Source organism: Desmodus rotundus, chromosome 2, assembly GCF_022682495.2.
Source record: "Desmodus rotundus isolate HL8 chromosome 2, HLdesRot8A.1, whole genome shotgun sequence".
In the NCBI taxonomy this organism is placed as follows: domain Eukaryota; kingdom Metazoa; phylum Chordata; class Mammalia; order Chiroptera; family Phyllostomidae; genus Desmodus; species Desmodus rotundus.
This window is the reverse complement of record NC_071388.1, coordinates 204,694,014-204,711,424: the sequence shown is the minus strand read 5'-3', so window position 1 is coordinate 204,711,424 and position 17,411 is coordinate 204,694,014. Positions and strand designations below refer to the sequence as shown.

Sequence of the window (17,411 nt, the reverse complement as noted above, 5' to 3'; positions counted from 1 at the left end):
GTTGCACAGCAGTAGATGACTAAAACATTGGGAACATTCTAGAAACGTATACACACAGGAAACACCTGAAAGGGACCTGGGGTCACTGTCACTGTCGGGACTGAAGAGCTGCCCCCAACTCCTGTCCTGCCCGCAAGGACCTGGCACGGGGTGAGTCCGAGGAGAGAGGTCTTGCCCCTTGCTTGTCCCTTCTGTAAAACTGTAGTACAACTGTCTTGCCTGCCTGCAAGCAGGAGCTGGACCAAAAGGCCCTGAGAGGCCCCTCTCCGACCCCCAGACCCTGATCTCCCAGCCCAGCCCCCTGCCCACTCTCCAGTGGGCAGCTGGCCCCAGGACTCCGGGGCACCGGGGGAGAGTGGCTGTAAAGCGACCCCACCGCCTGTCACTGAGCACCTGGCAGGGCTCCCCGATACTGTGAGTCACACATCCTTCAGGCACAAGCTAAAATAACTGATTTTAGGGCTCCTATTTTCAAAGGAAAACCTTCGAAGTGAGCCATGTTCTAAAATAAAATACTCCTACAAACAACACCACACACTGTATTTACAAATCAGTTCAAAAAACATACACACTCTAAAATTAAAACAAGCAAGAGGCATGGAAAGATTATTCACAGGAGAGGAACACAAAACTGTCATAAATAAGACTGTGACAGCAGTCATAAATGATGACAATGTCACTAGTAAAGAAATGCAAAATAGAGAAGGATATTTGTTGTGTATTAAATGGGCACATCGCTTCAGTTCTAACTTGAGTACCAGCAAGAGCTCCGAGAGAGACGCTGGTTGGGTATAAACCAGTGTAACTTCTTAGCATTTGTGAAAAGCAGTAATAATGCTCTTAATCTCTGACCAAGAGTCTATACTGAAAATATAATTTGAAAAATCAGGCAAGAGCGTTATCACTGAGCTATTTACACATCATTGCATCAGATGGGTGCTTGCTGAATACGGACTACGATCGGGCTTTGCACCAGGTCTGGGGGATTTAGCGGCAGACGCAGGGGAACCAAAGCTCTGCCTTCCCAGGGATCACATTCCCGAGACCCCCAGAGCCCCCAAGCTTGGCAAGGTGCTGGGCAAACCAGGCCAGACTCAATATTCTATACCTTACGTCTGCCTACCTTTCCACTGGGTTGTTAATACATTTCTTCAAACCAAATGAGGTATTTCTCTACATACCATTTCCCCTTCCCACCAACTTTTTATAAAGAAAAAATTTAGACATACAGAAAAGTGGAAAGAGTAGTACATTGAGCACCCACATACTCTGAACCTCGATTCAGTTGATTATTAAAACACCTTCGGCTTTGGTCAAGATGGCAGCAGAAGTGAATACGGCTCATGTCCTCCCACAGCCACATAAAACTACAACTAAACTACAGAACAACTGCCATTCAGAACCGCCTGAAATCTAGCTGAACGGAGTCCTACAGCTGAGGATATAAAGAAGCAGCTATAAAGATGGGCAGGAGGGGCAGAGGCACGGAACGGGCTGGTCTCACAGCCACCAGGGGTGGATAAAAATTGGGAGGGATATCTGGACTGCAAAGGTGCCCCCTGAGGAGCAATGTGTCCCAGCTGCACACCAGACCCCCCAGCCCAAGGCTCCAGTGCCAGGACGAGAAGTGCCCGAAACTTCTGGCTGTAAAAACCACAGGGACTGTGGTGGAGTGAGACAGAGGGCTGCTGGAATCCCAGGCAGTGCCTCTTAAAGGGCCTGCACACAGACTTACTGAGATTCATTCCCCCTGAGCTTCAGTGCTGGGCAGCAGCTTGAAGGGCACTGGAGACGTATGGGGAGGAAATGAATTGTCTGCCTTCAGGACACAGGCTGGAGAGGCAGGTTTCTCCCAGACCAAAGTACTGGCAGAGGCCATTGTTCCTTTTGCTGAACCATCCCCCTCAGAGCTGGCAGGCAGGAGCCATGTCTGAGTCTCCACCAACCTGGCTAAGTTGTTGGCCCCACCTGGGTGATTTCCTGAGAACCCACCCCACCCAGTTGGTGGGCCCACCCAAATCATCTCCAGTGGCTTTTGCCTACAAATGGCCTGTCTTGGCTCATGTTTCGGATTTTCTAAAGTCTCTCAAACAAGCAGCATCTGGCCTTTGCTACCCCATACCTCTCGCTAAGTGGCCCCAGGCCCGGCACTAGCGGCAGCCAGCCTTGGTTTGCAGCGTGGCCTCTCCTGGGCAGCTCCAAGCCCAACACAAGTAGAAGCCATCTGCAGATCGCTGTGCAGCTCATGCTAGGTGGCCCCAGGCAGGGCACAGGCAGTAGCTGACCTTGGCCTGAACCTGCCAGAGCCAGCACATCTGGTGAACAGCTTCAGACCACACCAGATCACAACTCAACCTCTCCATGAGCAACACACTCAAGGGGCAGACTCAGAGAGCACCAAAGCCCCGCTGAAGTGAGTCCTGCTCCGAGGGGTGGGCTCCTGCCCAGCAGCTCCTCTGCTGTGGTCACAGCCAGTGCTCACGGCCGATCAGTCTGAGGGTCAGTCCCACCCACTTATGTGCCAACAGCAACCAAGGCTCAGCTGCAAGGGGAGAGTGTGCACAGCCCCCATGGGGGGCCCGCCTGGAGGATCCGTCTTGGGTGATGGGGAAGTCTGCAGCACTGGACCCTAAAGGACACCTACTACATGCAGCCACTCTGCCAAGACTGAGACATAGCAGCTCCACCTGATCCATAGAGACACACACAGGGAGGCTGCCAACATGAGGAGACAAAGAAACATGGTCCAGATGAAAGAACAGGAGAAGTCTCCAGAAAAAGAACTAAATGAAATGGAGTCAAGAAAACTGCCAGATACACAGGTGAAAACACTGGTTACAAGGATGTTCAGTGAAGTCGGTGGGTGGGGGGGGGAGCAGCTGAACTTAGAACTTCAACAGCATGAAAAAGGACGTGGAATCCATAGAAAAGAACCAGTCCAAAGTGAAGGACACACTGACTGAAATAAAGAATAATTTACAGGGAATCAACAGTACAGTAGATGAAGCAGAGGACCAAATCAGTGATTTGGAGGATAAGGAAGCAAAAAATACCCCATTCGAACAGCAAAAAGAAACAAGAATCCAAAGAAATGAGGATAGCGTAAGGAGCCTCTGGGACAACTTCAGGCGTACTAACATTTGCATCACAGGGAGCCCAGAAAGACAAGAGAGAGAGAACAAGGAATTGAAACCACATTTGAGAAACTAATGACAGAAAACTTCCCTGTAACCTGGTGAAGGGAATGGACACAGAACTCCAGGAAGCACAGAGAGTTCCAAGTAAGATGAACCCAAAGAGGCCCACTCCGAGGCACATCATAATTAAAATGCCAAAAGTTAGTAACAGAGAGACTCTTAAAAGCAGCAAGAGAAAAGCAGTTAGTTACTTATAATGGAGCAATGGAGCTTCCGTGAGACTGTCAGCTGATTTCTCAAAAGAAACTTTGCAGGCCAGAGGGCATTTGCACGAAATATTCAGTGATGAAAAGCAAGGGCCTACAGCCAAGATTGCTCTACCCAGCAAGGCTATCATTTAGAGTCACAGAAGAGATGAAGAGCTTCTCAGGCAAGAAAAAGCTAAAAGAGTTTATCACCGCCAAACCAGTACTACAAGAAACGTAAAAAGGTCTTCTTTAAGAAGAAGAAATAAAAAGGATAAAAATATGAATAATAAATGGTGATAAATACATACGTATCAACAATTACTCTAAATGCAAGTGGATTAAATGTTCAATGAAAAGACGTAAGATGACTGAATGACTAACAAAACAAGACCCTTACATGTGCCGTCTGGAAGAGCCTCACCAGGTGACAAGACGCACTCAGACTGAACGTAAAGGGATGGGAAAAGTATTTCATAAAAAATGGAAACACGATGAAACAAGTATCTAAGTAGCAATACTTATACCAGACGAAACAGGCTCTAAAGTAAAGGCTGTAACGGGAGACAAAGAAGGACCCAGCAACTCCACTCTGGGGTCTTTATCCAAAGAAACCCAAAACATTAAATCAAAAAGACATACACACCCCTGTGTTCATTGCAGCGCTGTTTGCAGCCGCCAAGGCAGGGAAGCAGCCCACGTGTCCAGCAGCAGATGAGTGGATAAAGAAGACGTGGCACGTGTATACAGTGGGATATGACTCAGCCATAAAACAGAATAAAATCTTGCCGCCCGCAACAACACGGCCTGACCTATTGTGCTAGGTGAAAAAGCCAGACAGATAAAGACAAATTTCATTTATATGTGCAATCTAAAAAAACCAAATAAACAAAAACAGCAAAACAGAAACCAACTCATAGATACAGAGAACATTTTGACGTTTGCCAGAGGGGAGGAGGGCTGGGGGGAAAGATGGCCAAGGTGAAGGGATTAAGGAAGTACTAATTGGTCGTTACAGAATAGTCACAGGGATGTAAAGTACAGCTTAGAAAATAGAGTCAATAATATTGTAATAACTGTGCACGGTGTCAGACGGGTACTAGATTTATTGGGGTGATCACTTCATTAAGTTATATAAATGTCTTATCACATACACCTGAAACTACTTCAATATCGTATGTCAACTCTAATTTTAAAATTAAAAAAAATTAATTTACAAAACACCTTACCCATTTCCCCCTCCCCCATTTCCACTAAGCCCCATGAAATTGCAGGCATCATTACAACTTACCCCTAAGTATCCAGCCTAGAAATTCTAAGAATAAGGATGTTCTTCCACAAAACCACAAGGCCATTATCACACCTAAGAAAATTCACAATCATTCCATAAGCTATGGAATAACCAGTCTGCATTTGAATTTCCCCCAATTGTCTCCAAAATGCCTCCTACAGCTGAGGTTTGTGAGTCAAACCCTGACAAAGTTCAAGCACTGCATTTCCTATAATAGAAACAGTCTCCCCCGCCCCCCTTCCGTCCAGGACTTACTTTTTGGAAGTCCTCGCTTATCCACTGTGAAGTGACCGCCGTTGTGGGTGTGCCTGCTTCCTCTCGAAGGTGTTCCCTTGTCCTCCGTGTTCCCTTGAAGCCGGGAGTTAAGGCGGGCAGCTTGATTCCATCCAGGTGACTCGGACTTCAAACGTCAACCGGCATTAGCATCAGCTGGCCCGTTATTCCTGATGATTAATTTGGAAACTGCGGGGTTGCTCCAAAGTAAAGTTACAATTTTCCATTTTCAAACTAACAAGTGATCATTTGAGACCGTGTAAATTTTAACATCCACTGATGGTCCTTCCGGAAACTACCATTACATTGGGAACAGCAATGCAATGGGAGTGTTCTGTTATTCCTCCTACTTTCACTAGTTGATTTTCTCCTGGGTGGAAGGCCCCTCCTTGTCTTTTGATTTGCTGCGTTTGTGTGCATCACCGCGGATCCATGGCGGGGGCCTGTCATTGTCAAGCATCAGTGCGGGGGACCGCGCTCATGTGGGTCCCCAGCTGCACCGCATTCCATCGTGTGGCGACCCCATCGTCTATGCAACCAATATTTGGAGGGGTACGGAGGCTGCTTCCAATATGTTGCTACCAAAAATAATGCCACAGTGAAGTACCTTGCACATAGCTTGTTTCATATTTCAGGGTGTGTCTTCAGGGTAAATTCTTTGAGATGGAATTGCTGGGTCAAAGGGTAAATGTGTGCTGGCGTAGTCGGCCCGGGTGGCCACAACAGAATACCATAGGCTAGGTGGCTTATAAACAACACGTGTATTTCTCACAGTTCTGGGGGCTGGGAAATCCCAGACCAAAGCCAGGGAGTTCTCTGGGATTTCCTTTAGAAGGGCACTAATCCCATCCATGGGGGCTCCACCCTCACAACCTTCCCCCCTCCCAAAGGGCCCAGGACTTCAGCATAAGAGTCTGGGGAGACAAACATTTGGTCCACTGACCAGATGTGGCCCTGTTGGTTATGGTCAAATTCCCTTCCACGCGGCGATGGACAACTTTGCGCTCCCATCAGCAATGCACGCCAGTGCCCGCTTCCCCTCGAGGTTTTCAGTGTGGTGATAACCGTGCATTTCAGCCCAGAAGACTTAGAGTGCTGCATCCTCGAGGCCGGCGCACAGTCGGTGGTAATTCATGGTGTGAAGTGCTGAAGCCGAGGGCCGTGGGTGCAGGGAGGGACAGCGTGCGTTATGCTAAGGTGTGCTCAACAGGAAGGAATTTTTCCACTCGGTTCTCTGACTCACTGTGTTGAACGCACTCCTCTCTCCTGGTAAGAACCCATCGCTCCTCAGCGAAAACACTCAGCTGATGACAGGTTTAGAGTCTCTTTCTTTTTTTGAGAACAGATGCTAATTTCAAATGGGAGAATCCACTTCTGAGGCTCCTAAGACCCTCCTCAGAGGCCCTACAAAAGCCCCTCGTGGTTAGGCAAAAAAGAGAGACCTATTAAAGGCCGTCTTACTCTGAGCCTGAGAGAAAAACAGGCCTGGAGATCCTACTGACTGTGACAAATAAAAGCCACTCCAGAGGCTTAACAGCATTTTAGAAATAGCAATCATTTACCATGCAATCTTCGCTGCGTGGAAAAAAATGAGACACGGGCTTCAAATTAAAAAAAGAAACCTCAACTGGTCAGCTCTGGGGAGGGCCGAACAGTGAAAAGGTACAGAAACTGAAGTGGAATTACACTGCTTTGCGGGTAGCCTGGTTCTTCTTTGTAACCCCGGATAATAATGCTACTGATACTTTAGCTGGAGGCGCGCTCCCTTTTAAGGGAGTGGCAAGGAGAGGAGGCTTGTGTTTGGTGGGTGAAAGGAAAGTGTTCGGGAGATGTTTCTGTGGCTGTGATTCACTGAGGGCGCAGGGATGACGCCGAAGGCACGTCTGCGCTGCCAAGCCTTCTTCAACTCCGCCTCCACGTGGCAAAAATGTCTCCAGCCTCCAGAATGTGCGAGGTGCTTGCCTGCACAGCGAGGGGGCAACCTCCTCCCTCAGGCTGCATTCCTGTCTCCTTGCACAGTCCGAGAGCACAGAGAAATATTCTCCAGGAAGCGATCAAGCCTCAAGGGAAGCCGTGGTGAAGGCTACACAGGAAGTCCCCAGAGTGAGCGACTACAGCCAGCGATGGGATGGGATAGGGTGGGCTTCACAGAGGAGGTGGCGCTCAAGCCAGCACAGGTGGGACCGAGCCTCACAAGGGGACTGGGTGTGAGGGAGAACGGCCTTTGATGGGAGGCAGCGATTTCTGCGACTACTCCTTTGATGCGACCATGACTTCCCAAGAACAGGAAGTCTTCTGATTAGGAGTCGTGCATGTGGATTTATGGAAGGAAAGGGGGAAAAGGACTGTTTTGATAACCGGGCAAATTAGAATATCAGCTAAGTGCTTTAATTTTAGAGATGCCAGGAAGTAGTCTACTGTGAAATTTGAATTCGTGATTCTTTGGAAACCGAAGAACTTTGGACAAGATGGATTTATGTGAGGAGTTGAGGTGTTTCCCCCCAAGTAAATCTACAGAATACAAAACAGCTCGGCCCAACTCGTCCAGTCCACCAGGGACTCCCTCTGGGTGTGTGAACGCGTTAGCTCAGCTCTAAATTTGTGCGCGGTGAGGGAATGATGTTTTTCGAAGCAACGTTCCCCCCTTATTACATAAGTGACACATTTACTGTAGAAAAAATGTTAAACACATATGAGTAAAAAGAAGAAAATTCCCTGAGATTCTGACTAATCAACTGCAAGTACCGAGAAATGTTTTTGCTGATCACTCTTCCAGTCCTTTTTCAAATATATATGTCCTTGAACTTCACCTCAATAAGTCTATTTATAAACAAACTTTCACCATTTGGGGGGGAGCAGTTTTATATCTTCATTCGACGGTCAGCAGTTACTTCTCACCCACATTAATTATTTGAAGATATTTAAAGTAACGACAGGTACCCAGATGACCAGCCTGTAGAGCTTGTCGGGTGAATCTTCATCCTTGTTATGTTTTCTGGACGACCGCACCAGGGCGCGGTGCGGGACATTCCTTACTCCCCCGGCCCAGGCGGCTTTGCGGAGCCTGGTGTCAGTGAGCACATCTGGAGTTCGCGTCCCCTGCGCGGCCGATTTCCGGATCTCTTTGAGAGCCTGAGGGGCGCGCTTCTTAAAGCCCACCCCGTGGAGCGCTTGTGGATGTGGGTGGTGTACTCCCTGGTCCCCACCTCACTGATGGCGGGACAGCCCTGCTTCTTCCCGCCACCTTCCTGTGTGGGAGCCGTGGTGCCGGGCCCAGGTTGGAAAGCACGATTCGATCCCCTGTGAACGAAATTAGGTCATACTACCATGGAGCTTGGGAATCTGCTGGTCTATTCGATGTATTATAGACATCTTTCCAGATCATTAAATACGTTAAAAATCATTTCTAATGATATTCCATTTTAGAGATATATCACAATTTAAATAGTCAATGGAATAGTCCATTATGGGACATTCAGGTTGCCCCTAATATTTCACTGTTATAAATAACACTGTAAGAAATAATCTCATAGCTAATTATTTTCACATGGATTCTTACAGCTCGTTAGGACCTAGTCCTGGAAGTAGCGTCCCTGCACTCACAGAGTGGGCACTTGCGTATTTATGCCTTAGGGGGTCCAGCCTGCGCTCCAGGTAGCTTGTATTGATGTCCACGTCCATCCCCGGAGGCCAGAGGACGGACCCAAGCCTTGCTAACTGCCTGTTCATGTTCAAACCTCTTGGACAGCTGTGTGTCTGGTTTTGAAATGCCGTGCTTTTTCTCTAGGATAACGATTTGTTTGGTGCTGATTTCTACAATGGGCTCCTCAGTTCCTTTATTATACTCTTCAAAAAAGAAACATCAGTAGCAGTCAGGAGCTTTGAACGCCTGGGAGGGCAGGCCTTTTCGTCAACGCGACGACGGGCAGTCGAGGCCCCAGCATGGCGAGCCCTGTGCCTGGCAGTGCACGTCATTCGCATCCCTAGTGGCTCCCGTAGGGGGACCGGTCTCTACCAAAGACACACTGGTCTTTGTACAGGACTCTCAATCCTTGAACATTCCGTCCTGGTGTCTCAACAAAGAACACTCTTTCCACCGGATGTGAAGGGTGAGGGGTTTGTTTCGATAAGAAATGAAAAGTTATCATACTACCGACTTCTTTTTTTGCAAAAATACTTCTCTAAAAGGCAGTTATTTGCTGTTTTCATGGAACAATTGTATGGATAATATCTAGTTATTAATTTTAACTACATGCTATTCTTTCAAGTCTGCTTTGTTAATGAATGGACATCTTTTTCTTTCTCACTTCGTATTGTAAATAGTTTTGCTGTATTTGATTAATTGTTAAGGCATTACATTCCCCATGATGATAGTGAGTTTAAGTGATAAATGCATGCTTCCTAAATAATAATATCACTTCCTATTCGTATATTGCATTATAGGACCCACTGCATGTAGGACTGAATTAGCTCTCCCTACATAGTTTGCAGGGCGATTCTAAGTGAATGAGGCTCAGCGGGAGCAGGCAGGCTCTTGGTCCTTTGTCAGTTGGAGTGTATGAACCACGAATTCCACGGCCACAGCCTACACTGTGTGTCCAGGCAGCTCCTCATCCCATTTCCCCCACATTTCATCCTCAACATATCTTGGGGAAAAAACAGTATTTTTACTTAGGTCCCCCTAGTTTCAGGACACTTCTTGGTCAGAAGCCCATGACATCCGGCACAGCCAGTATCCTGGGACCCTCTGTGTCTCAGGCTCCTTGGTCAGCGATGTCCCAAGGAAACCCACAGGTGGCCTCGTGCACATTTCCCACAGTTTCCAACATGCACCAGCATTACAGCGCCTCATGCACGAGTTATTTGGGGAACCTGTTTTAATAATATGTTTCTATCAAGGCCATCCAATTGTCTGCATCTCGTGACGGAAGATATGGCTATCCTTTGTCCCAGTCTTTTAATGCCACTACTAAGGACACATAAGCCATCAGGAAGCTTCAGAAATTCCAACATTTCACTAACCAAGCAATATCATCCAGCTGTTTATCAGGCCCAGCAGGGAGGCAGAGCTGGGCCACCTATTTTTGATTCTGAAAATGCATTCAGCTTAGCCTTATCAAGTCTTCAGCCATTAAGCCCCAAGACCTCAGAGCCTGCTTCCCACACCATTGACGCCTACCCAACGCCAGCACATCCCCTTGAACAGCACAAAGATTTGTGCGCATCTCTGCATCCCTCTGGGTTTTCCCTGTTTAAGCGAAACTAGAACAATGTCCACCATAGCAACCACATCAAAAAAAGAACACAAACAAAAACAACACTCCTCACTACACCAAAACGGCAAATCGAGTTGTAGTGGGTTTCTTAGCTCATCCCATCGGGGTGCAGTTACCACCCCTGAGCCTGAGGCACCAACCCCAGAAGTCTGCTCGGTTCTGAAGGAGACACTTAGAGAACGTCTTCAAGGACCAAGGGAGGGCACGTGCGACACCAAGGCCATGCTGACGCGGCACTCAATAACTGTAGGAGAAAGACTGAAACCAAGGACCTGTCGACATCACGCCCGCCAGCTTCCGTGTGTTTGCTTAGTCACCACCTGCTCCTGGTGCCTCCCGGACGTGCTGGATGCTGGAGATGCAGAGATCAACCACCTCTGCCCAGCTGCATCCCAAAATGCCATGCTCCCTGGGGACAGAAGTCACACAGCAAGGGGTAAGTGCCAGCAGAACCAAGGGTAGGCCCCTGGGAGCTCTCGGGGGAGACCCAGCCTTTATCTGGGCAGCCCCAGCCTGGGCTGCACATCAACCCCGTTAGCAATGAATTACCAGCAAGGTTCTGGGGAGTCACTGAAGGTAACAGCCATGCGGAATCGGATACATTTGAGGAAAATTGACTGGCAGCTGCGTATGGGACAGCCTGAAGGAGAGACAGAGACGTCAAGGAAAGGAAGGCAGTTGGAGGGACGTGGCTGCTGAGCTCTGAATCAGACCAGAGGCTTGTGAAGTTACGCATCAGGCCTCTAGAGCACTCTCAGCTCTGATGCCAACTGTGGAGTTCGGGGGGGCGGTGGTTGGTGTCTCCAAGGCTACCCTCAAGTTCACAATTCACTAGAGGAAGTCAGAACTCCCTGAGAGCTGTTACACTCATGGTTACCGTTGATTAGCGTGAAAGGCGACACAGTTGAATCAGCCGGGGGAAGAGATGCACAGGGCAGGGACCAGAGGCAGTCTGCTCAGAGCTTCCGGCTGTCCCGTCCCTGTGGTACTGCGGCCCACGCTACCATTCGCCCCCATTCGCCCGGCAGCAACACGTGATGATACTGCCAACCAGGGAAACACACTTGAGCCTCGGGGTCCAGAGATTTGATTGGAGCTCGATCACCTGGAGCTGGTTGGCCGCCCTGGCAGCTGACCTCAGCCTTCAGCCCCTCTGGGGGGGGTGAGCTATCATCACATGGCATCACAAACCCCCCCTTTTCTGCTGTGGCCCCAGGACCCCAGACAAGCAAAGACACTCCTAACAGACATGGCATTTTCAGATGGCTTAGAGGTCACCTCCCAGGAGCCCAGGACTAAGGCCAGGCCTCTCTCTGGGTCCGATTAAGGCTGTACGACACAGGGCTAAACTGATTGTGCTTTTAACTTATTTCCGTTACATGTTACAATCCACACTTACAAATTATTTTTATGATCAAAACTAAGGGAAGATCTCCACCTCCACCTCTCCAAAAAATAGACCCAGCCACACGACAGGCCAGTCTCCTTGTGGAGAAATCTTTGCGCCCATCAAATACGGGTTTTCTGGAGCTTCGGTGAGAGGCTACATCTTGGCTTTTTCCTAACTGTCTCCTTAGGGGGTATTTTGGCGGGGGGATCAGTTTATCTCTTGAGGCTGCAGCCTTCCATGAATTTACGGCTGGTGCTGCCTACGTGGTTTAAATCTGTTGATTTTCAAAGCAACTGAAAAAGTCTTCTGAGAGTGACAAAAATAAACTGTGTTTATGGTTTTGAAAGACACAGTTAATTAAACGTTATCAAGCACCTGTTTCTAGACGTTTCTAATACATATCTGATGATCACTTCCTCACTACAAAAAAGTTCCAGGTCATTTTTCCTCCTAGATTAAAGATCGCAATGTATTTGAATGTATTTGAACATTTGATTATCTGTTTGCCGACCACGTAAATCTGAAAATATTTAGAATAATTAAAGAGAAACGTGACGTTCCTTATCACAAAACATAGTCTTGACTCACTGGCATATTCTCCCAGAATCTGCCACTGGCCAGCGGTGTGACCTTGGGCTTGTCATTGTAACCCTCTGGCTTGGTTCTGTTCCTTTCTCTGCCAATTAAACGTCGGCTCGGTGTTGGACCAGATCACTCCTAAACTTCCTTGTGCTTCTAGCAATTCTCCCTCAGAACAAGGTAACATTTTACAAACAAAAGTGAAGGCTTCTGAAAGCTGAAGTAATTACATAGATACGAATCCACTTTTCCCCCAATATTTACCATTTAAACCCTGAAGGAAAAAAAATAAACAATCTTTAGATAAAATATATAAAATAACTAATTCTCAAGAACATAACTCAAGTGAGTAAATTTGAAGATCTAATTGGCTTCATTAAGTGACTCATGAATCAGGCAATATCCCATCTAGTAACTGGAAGCAGCTCTTCTGAGCTGTCCCGAATGGAGGATTTTTACAGCAGAAGAGGGTGGGGCTAAGAAGTTAGAAGAGTGGTTATTTCAGACAAGGGCGCCTTCCCTCAGGGGAGGCGGGGGCTCCTATCAAGCAGAAGACGCCTCAAGAGCCGATCAGGAAGTTCAGTGCCAGCTGATTTAAAATTCCAGTCCTGGGCAAGCCTGAGACCGCAATCAGGTTAGTTATTGAGCTTTGTTTTGGTGATGTTGCTTAGCAAAAGTGACTTTTGGCCTGTTGATTCTTTTTCTTAACACTAAATATTTTTTAAAACATACCATTAATACAGAGCACCTACCATGTGCTAACCAGGTATATTTGAAACATTATTCTGGAATAAAGTATGTTGTGAGCAAAATGTCAGTGGAGATGTTGGTAATTTCCTGCCTAGGAAGCGCTACGAGGATATAAAATAGAACATGGGGAATTTAGCCGAAGTGTACATGCCTTCAGAACCTTCTAAACTGATTTTACAAATAGGAAGATATTTTTAGCTTATTTTTCCATAGGAAGGTTTTTATTATGCCCACCTTAATGCTCACAGTTGGCTAGCAGTTGTGAGTATGCAAAACAGTTAATTTTTGCATTATTATACATTAATTATTCTATTATTTTCCATGCAAACAACTGTAAACCTACTTCTGCCTACCCCTGTACGTAATTCCACTTGAATATTTTCTGATTAAAAAATATGTATACTTAATCATTTCTCCTTGGTGCAGCAAAGTGGGAAAGTAACAGCTTGCTGACCGTTGCAGCCAATATAAGGGGTGACCTAACCAGCAGGGCCCGGTGATCACCCGCACACTGCCCGTCCCCCGGCCCTGGTGAAAGAGGAGTAGGACCATGGTGCCCTCCCTGGAGGGGCCGGTGGCTGGGTGTAAGGACAGCCTGTTCACAGAGAATTACAGTGTCCAGCAATGCTGCTGGTCACACAGAAGAACGGGGCCAGGTGGGACATCCAGCTGCACCTTGATCCGAAATAACAGAGTCCCAGCGAAGAGAGCCCAGTGTGAAACCAAAGGAGTGGGCCGCCGGGTGTGCCGGGTGAAGAGCCAGTTACCTTCCCCTCAGGTGGCGGCACTGCGGTGCACGATTTTCAGCAGGGGATGGACCAAAGCAGACCCCTAGCTTGGGAGGCGGACAGAGAGAGGGTAACTGGGTGTGGACAGGACCAAATGCCAAGGAGTGGGACGCTGCTTTAAAGGACTGGGGGTCCCGGGGGTGACAGGAGGAACAGGAGAAGCGGAGGACAGCTCTCTGCCTGGCCTGGCTGGTGGCCAGGGAGGTGGGATGTGAGTGCGGGGGTGAGGGGGGAGTGTTTAAGGGACATCAGGAGGGGACAGCCAGTATGCAGATGGAAATGCAGCGCTCGGGAGAGAGGACTGTCTGGAGATCCGTGGAAAGAATCAGGGAAGGGAGAGGCTGGTCTTGGAAAAAGAGACCAGACGATTGTCACGAAGATATTGAGGCCTTAAGGACAAGAGGAGCTGGGACCTGTCCATTCTGGTGCTTGGAAGGACCTGTTTTACTACAACTACCTGTTCTAGACAGCTGGCTGAGGAACCTACTAAAGCCACCTACAAACTGCTAACTGAACCCCTCCCACCAGGCGTATGAGCACCCAAAATACAAGCAATTTGCTCATTTAAACAAGTGCCCGCGGGTGGAACATGCGCTCTGAACTGGGTCTCTACCCCTAGGAGTCCCCAGGCACTGGCGGCTGTCCCATCGCCCATGGAGGGGCGCAGGCGGTCTGGCCTCAGAAAGGACACGGGGAGCCTGCCAGCTGTCCTGCTGGGCGAAAATCCCTCTAGATTTCCACGTCACGCGGGATCACTCACACTCCAGTTTTTGCTTGATTTCTGTATCCACAAGCGGATTCACCTAGTTACCACGAAAGTGCGGATTCCAAGAGTCTGTGTGACCGGGCAGGAACACCGGGTGGAGGTTTGGAGGTTCTCCCCCTCCATCCACCACACCCCTCCTGGGACTCCAGGGCCTGCGGGGGGCTAAGATGGCCCCCCTCTCCCGCGTCAAGGTCAGGAGCGGGTGTGCAGGGGCTCCCTAAGACCACCGTCTTTGTCTCGGACTCCCTCATAGACAGAGGTATCTTCAGCAAGAACGCGTTCCCCCGAGGCTGAGCCTGGAGAGGCGGAAGCTGGGTTCCCCAGGCCGGTCCCTGCAAGGTCCGCAGACAAGGTGGGGCACCCGCCAGGGGGAAGTTTGAGGGCGCACAGGGCAGAGGGTCACCTCGCCCGTACTTTCCAAGTTTGCCTTGCGAGCCAGTGGGGTCCATCCTGGCGGCGAGGAGGGGGCAGTAGCGGAGGGTGCAGCTCGCCTCCCCCCACACATCCTGCCCTCCTCCTCTCCCCAGGCCGGGCGCGGTGGCCTCTGCGGAGGGAGGTGAGAGCCTGAGGGAGGTCCTGAGCCACAGTTGGCACCTCCGGGCCGGGTCGCGCCCAGCCCAGGCTCTCCCGCAGAGTGGCCTCCGGGCCTCGCCCCCGCGGCGCACGCCCCTCCCGCCTCTCCCGTTGCTGTGGCAACCCCGGGATCCTCCAGGCGCGCGCCCGCCTGCTTGCCTGCCTGCGAGGGCGCTCTGCAGCGGTGGCGGCGGCAGCTCCGGCTGGAGCCGCGCACGCTGCGACCCCGATCCGGAGTCCGCTTGTCGCCCCGCGCCCAGCTCCTGGCCCCCAGGGTGTCCCTTGACTCGTCCCCAGCGCCCACCTGGCCGCCGGCCCCCATGGAGCTGCTGGCCGCAGCCTTCAGCGCCGCTTGCGCTGTGGACCACGACAGCTCCACCTCGGAGAGCGACGCGCGCGACTCGGCAGCGGGACACCTGCCGGGCAGGTGAGGACGAGCGGGCGCCCGGACCCCTCACGCCGCCCCAGCGCGCCTTGGGCCCCAGCTCGCGTTCCCCGCCGCGGATGCCGACCCCCGAGGCCTATGCCCAGCGGGCCCCGTTGCCCCTCACTACACCCCCGACCCTAATCGTTCAGTCACCCGCCCGGGATTGGGGGTGAGTTCCAGCCTGAACCGCCGACACGCCCGTCCCTGCTCCAGGGCACGTCCTGCGCCCTCTCCAGAGCACCCTGGGCGAGCGCGTCCCTCTCAGCAGCCCCGTCTCCGCACCTTGGGGCCCTGGGACGCGAGGACCCGAGCCCGAAGGGGCTGGGGCCAGGTGACGGCGGGTGGCACGCGGTACGCCGTGCGGCTGGGCTCCTGGCCGCGGGACCCGTCGGGGCGGCCAGGCGGCGCCACGGAGCGGGCAGGGCGCGCCAAGTTTCCGATGCCTGCCCGCGAGCTCCCAAAACATGAAGGTTTGGGCGGGCTGCTGTGGGAGTGAATCACTCGGTCGCGCCCTAGTGTGGCGACAGAAAGGGCCTGTGGGGCCCGCCTGGCCGGGAGGGGCGGCGGCCACAGCGGGCACTGGGTCCCGGGCGGGTCCAGCCGGGTCCAGCCGGCCAGGGCCGCGTGTGTGGACGCCTCTCTCCAGCTGGCCAAGGTGTGTGTCGTTGCTTAAAAATAACCGCCCTGTCCCTGCTTCTCTCTGGCAGCGAGTCGTCCTCCACCCCGGGAAATGGGGCCACGCCCGAGGAGTGCCCGGCGCTGGTGGACAGCCCCACCACGCTCACCGAGGCCCTGCAGATGATCCGCCCCATTCCCACCGACTCCTGGAGGAACCTCATCGAACAAATAGGTGGGTGCTGCGGCGGCCGGGCCTCGCGGTGCAAACGTGGGCTCCGGATGGACTCTGAGGGTCCCCTAGTTGTGAGATACCCTTGCATTTCTGTGAGGGGAAGTATGTGAAGTGGCTAAGGAACATTTTTTGACATATTTGGTTCTAAATGGTACCAAAACTGCTACATTTGAATGGTGCCGCATCAGTGGGCTTTAGCAAATGCATTTCTGTTCTGCTCTCTCCGGAGGGGTCTACCTGCCCAGCCCCTGTCACTCCTGCTGGGAGGACCAGGGGTGAGGTGCTGCCAGGCCATGCAGGAGGCAGCCCCAGGAAGGGGTCTGGGGAAGACCTGGAAAGAGAGGGAATCTGCAAAAAGGGGCTTCTGGAGAGAGCCACATTCACCTGTTCGATTCAGAAAGAGGGGGCAGTGGTGGCCTTTGAATGGCATAGGGGCGAGTGGTGAAGTGGGGTAGAGAGAAAGCAGGACCCTCTCCCCGGCCCCTGGGTGAGGAAGGGACGCCTGGCTCCTCCACCTGCCTGTGGAGTAGCAGCACGGCCGCAAGGTGGAAGGTGTGGGGTGCAGCTGATGTGCGCCCCACTCTGCTGCAGCTGAAGCCCTGTGAATGCAGAAAGTAGACTGAGAATCATCCCGCAAATGCAAGCACTTGGATTTAAAAGTAAAAAATTGCGAATGACATCAAACTAGTGCTCATCCTGTGGGTCCCGTAATTCAGAAAATGGTACCGGGTGCGTAGGAAATCTTTTTGTTCCCTGGTGTCGTCGGCAGATAGTCCATTTGTTAAGCTGAGACTCTAGGTTTGGAAAATTTCTTCCCCAAACATCACTCCATCTCAAACGCTCAGACAGACACAGAGTGTCTCAAGTGGAAGTGGAGCACCCATTGCCCGCAAGCCCCTGCGTTTGGGAGACTTTGGGGGTGGCTCACTCTTCCCTGACAGGGGTTTTTCCAAAGTGAGCCCCAAGAGGAGCTGAGCCCTTGCCAAGCTGAGGGGGTGGAGCCCACGGTGCCTGCTGAGAAGCTGCTGACTCAGGGAGTTTGTTTCCGGCAGGTCCCCTGAGTGTC

General features: G+C 51.0%; 1 protein-coding gene across 2 annotated transcripts in view; it reads left to right on the top strand.

Annotated features, from left to right (window-relative positions):
- NGEF (neuronal guanine nucleotide exchange factor) overlaps positions 1-17,411 on the top strand; it is an 83,250-nt gene that overhangs the window by 36,104 nt on the left and 29,735 nt on the right. The window contains exons 1-2 of one of the 2 annotated variants that reach the window (XM_024564211.4): positions 15,049-15,495; positions 16,203-16,345. In XM_024564211.4, coding sequence (XP_024419979.1) covers positions 15,389-15,495; positions 16,203-16,345 — 250 coding nt within the window. In that variant the 5' untranslated portion in view covers positions 15,049-15,388. Of the gene's footprint in view, positions 1-15,048; positions 15,496-16,202; positions 16,346-17,411 lie in introns of those variants that run through there. The other variant, XM_024564210.3, reaches the window with a different exon arrangement.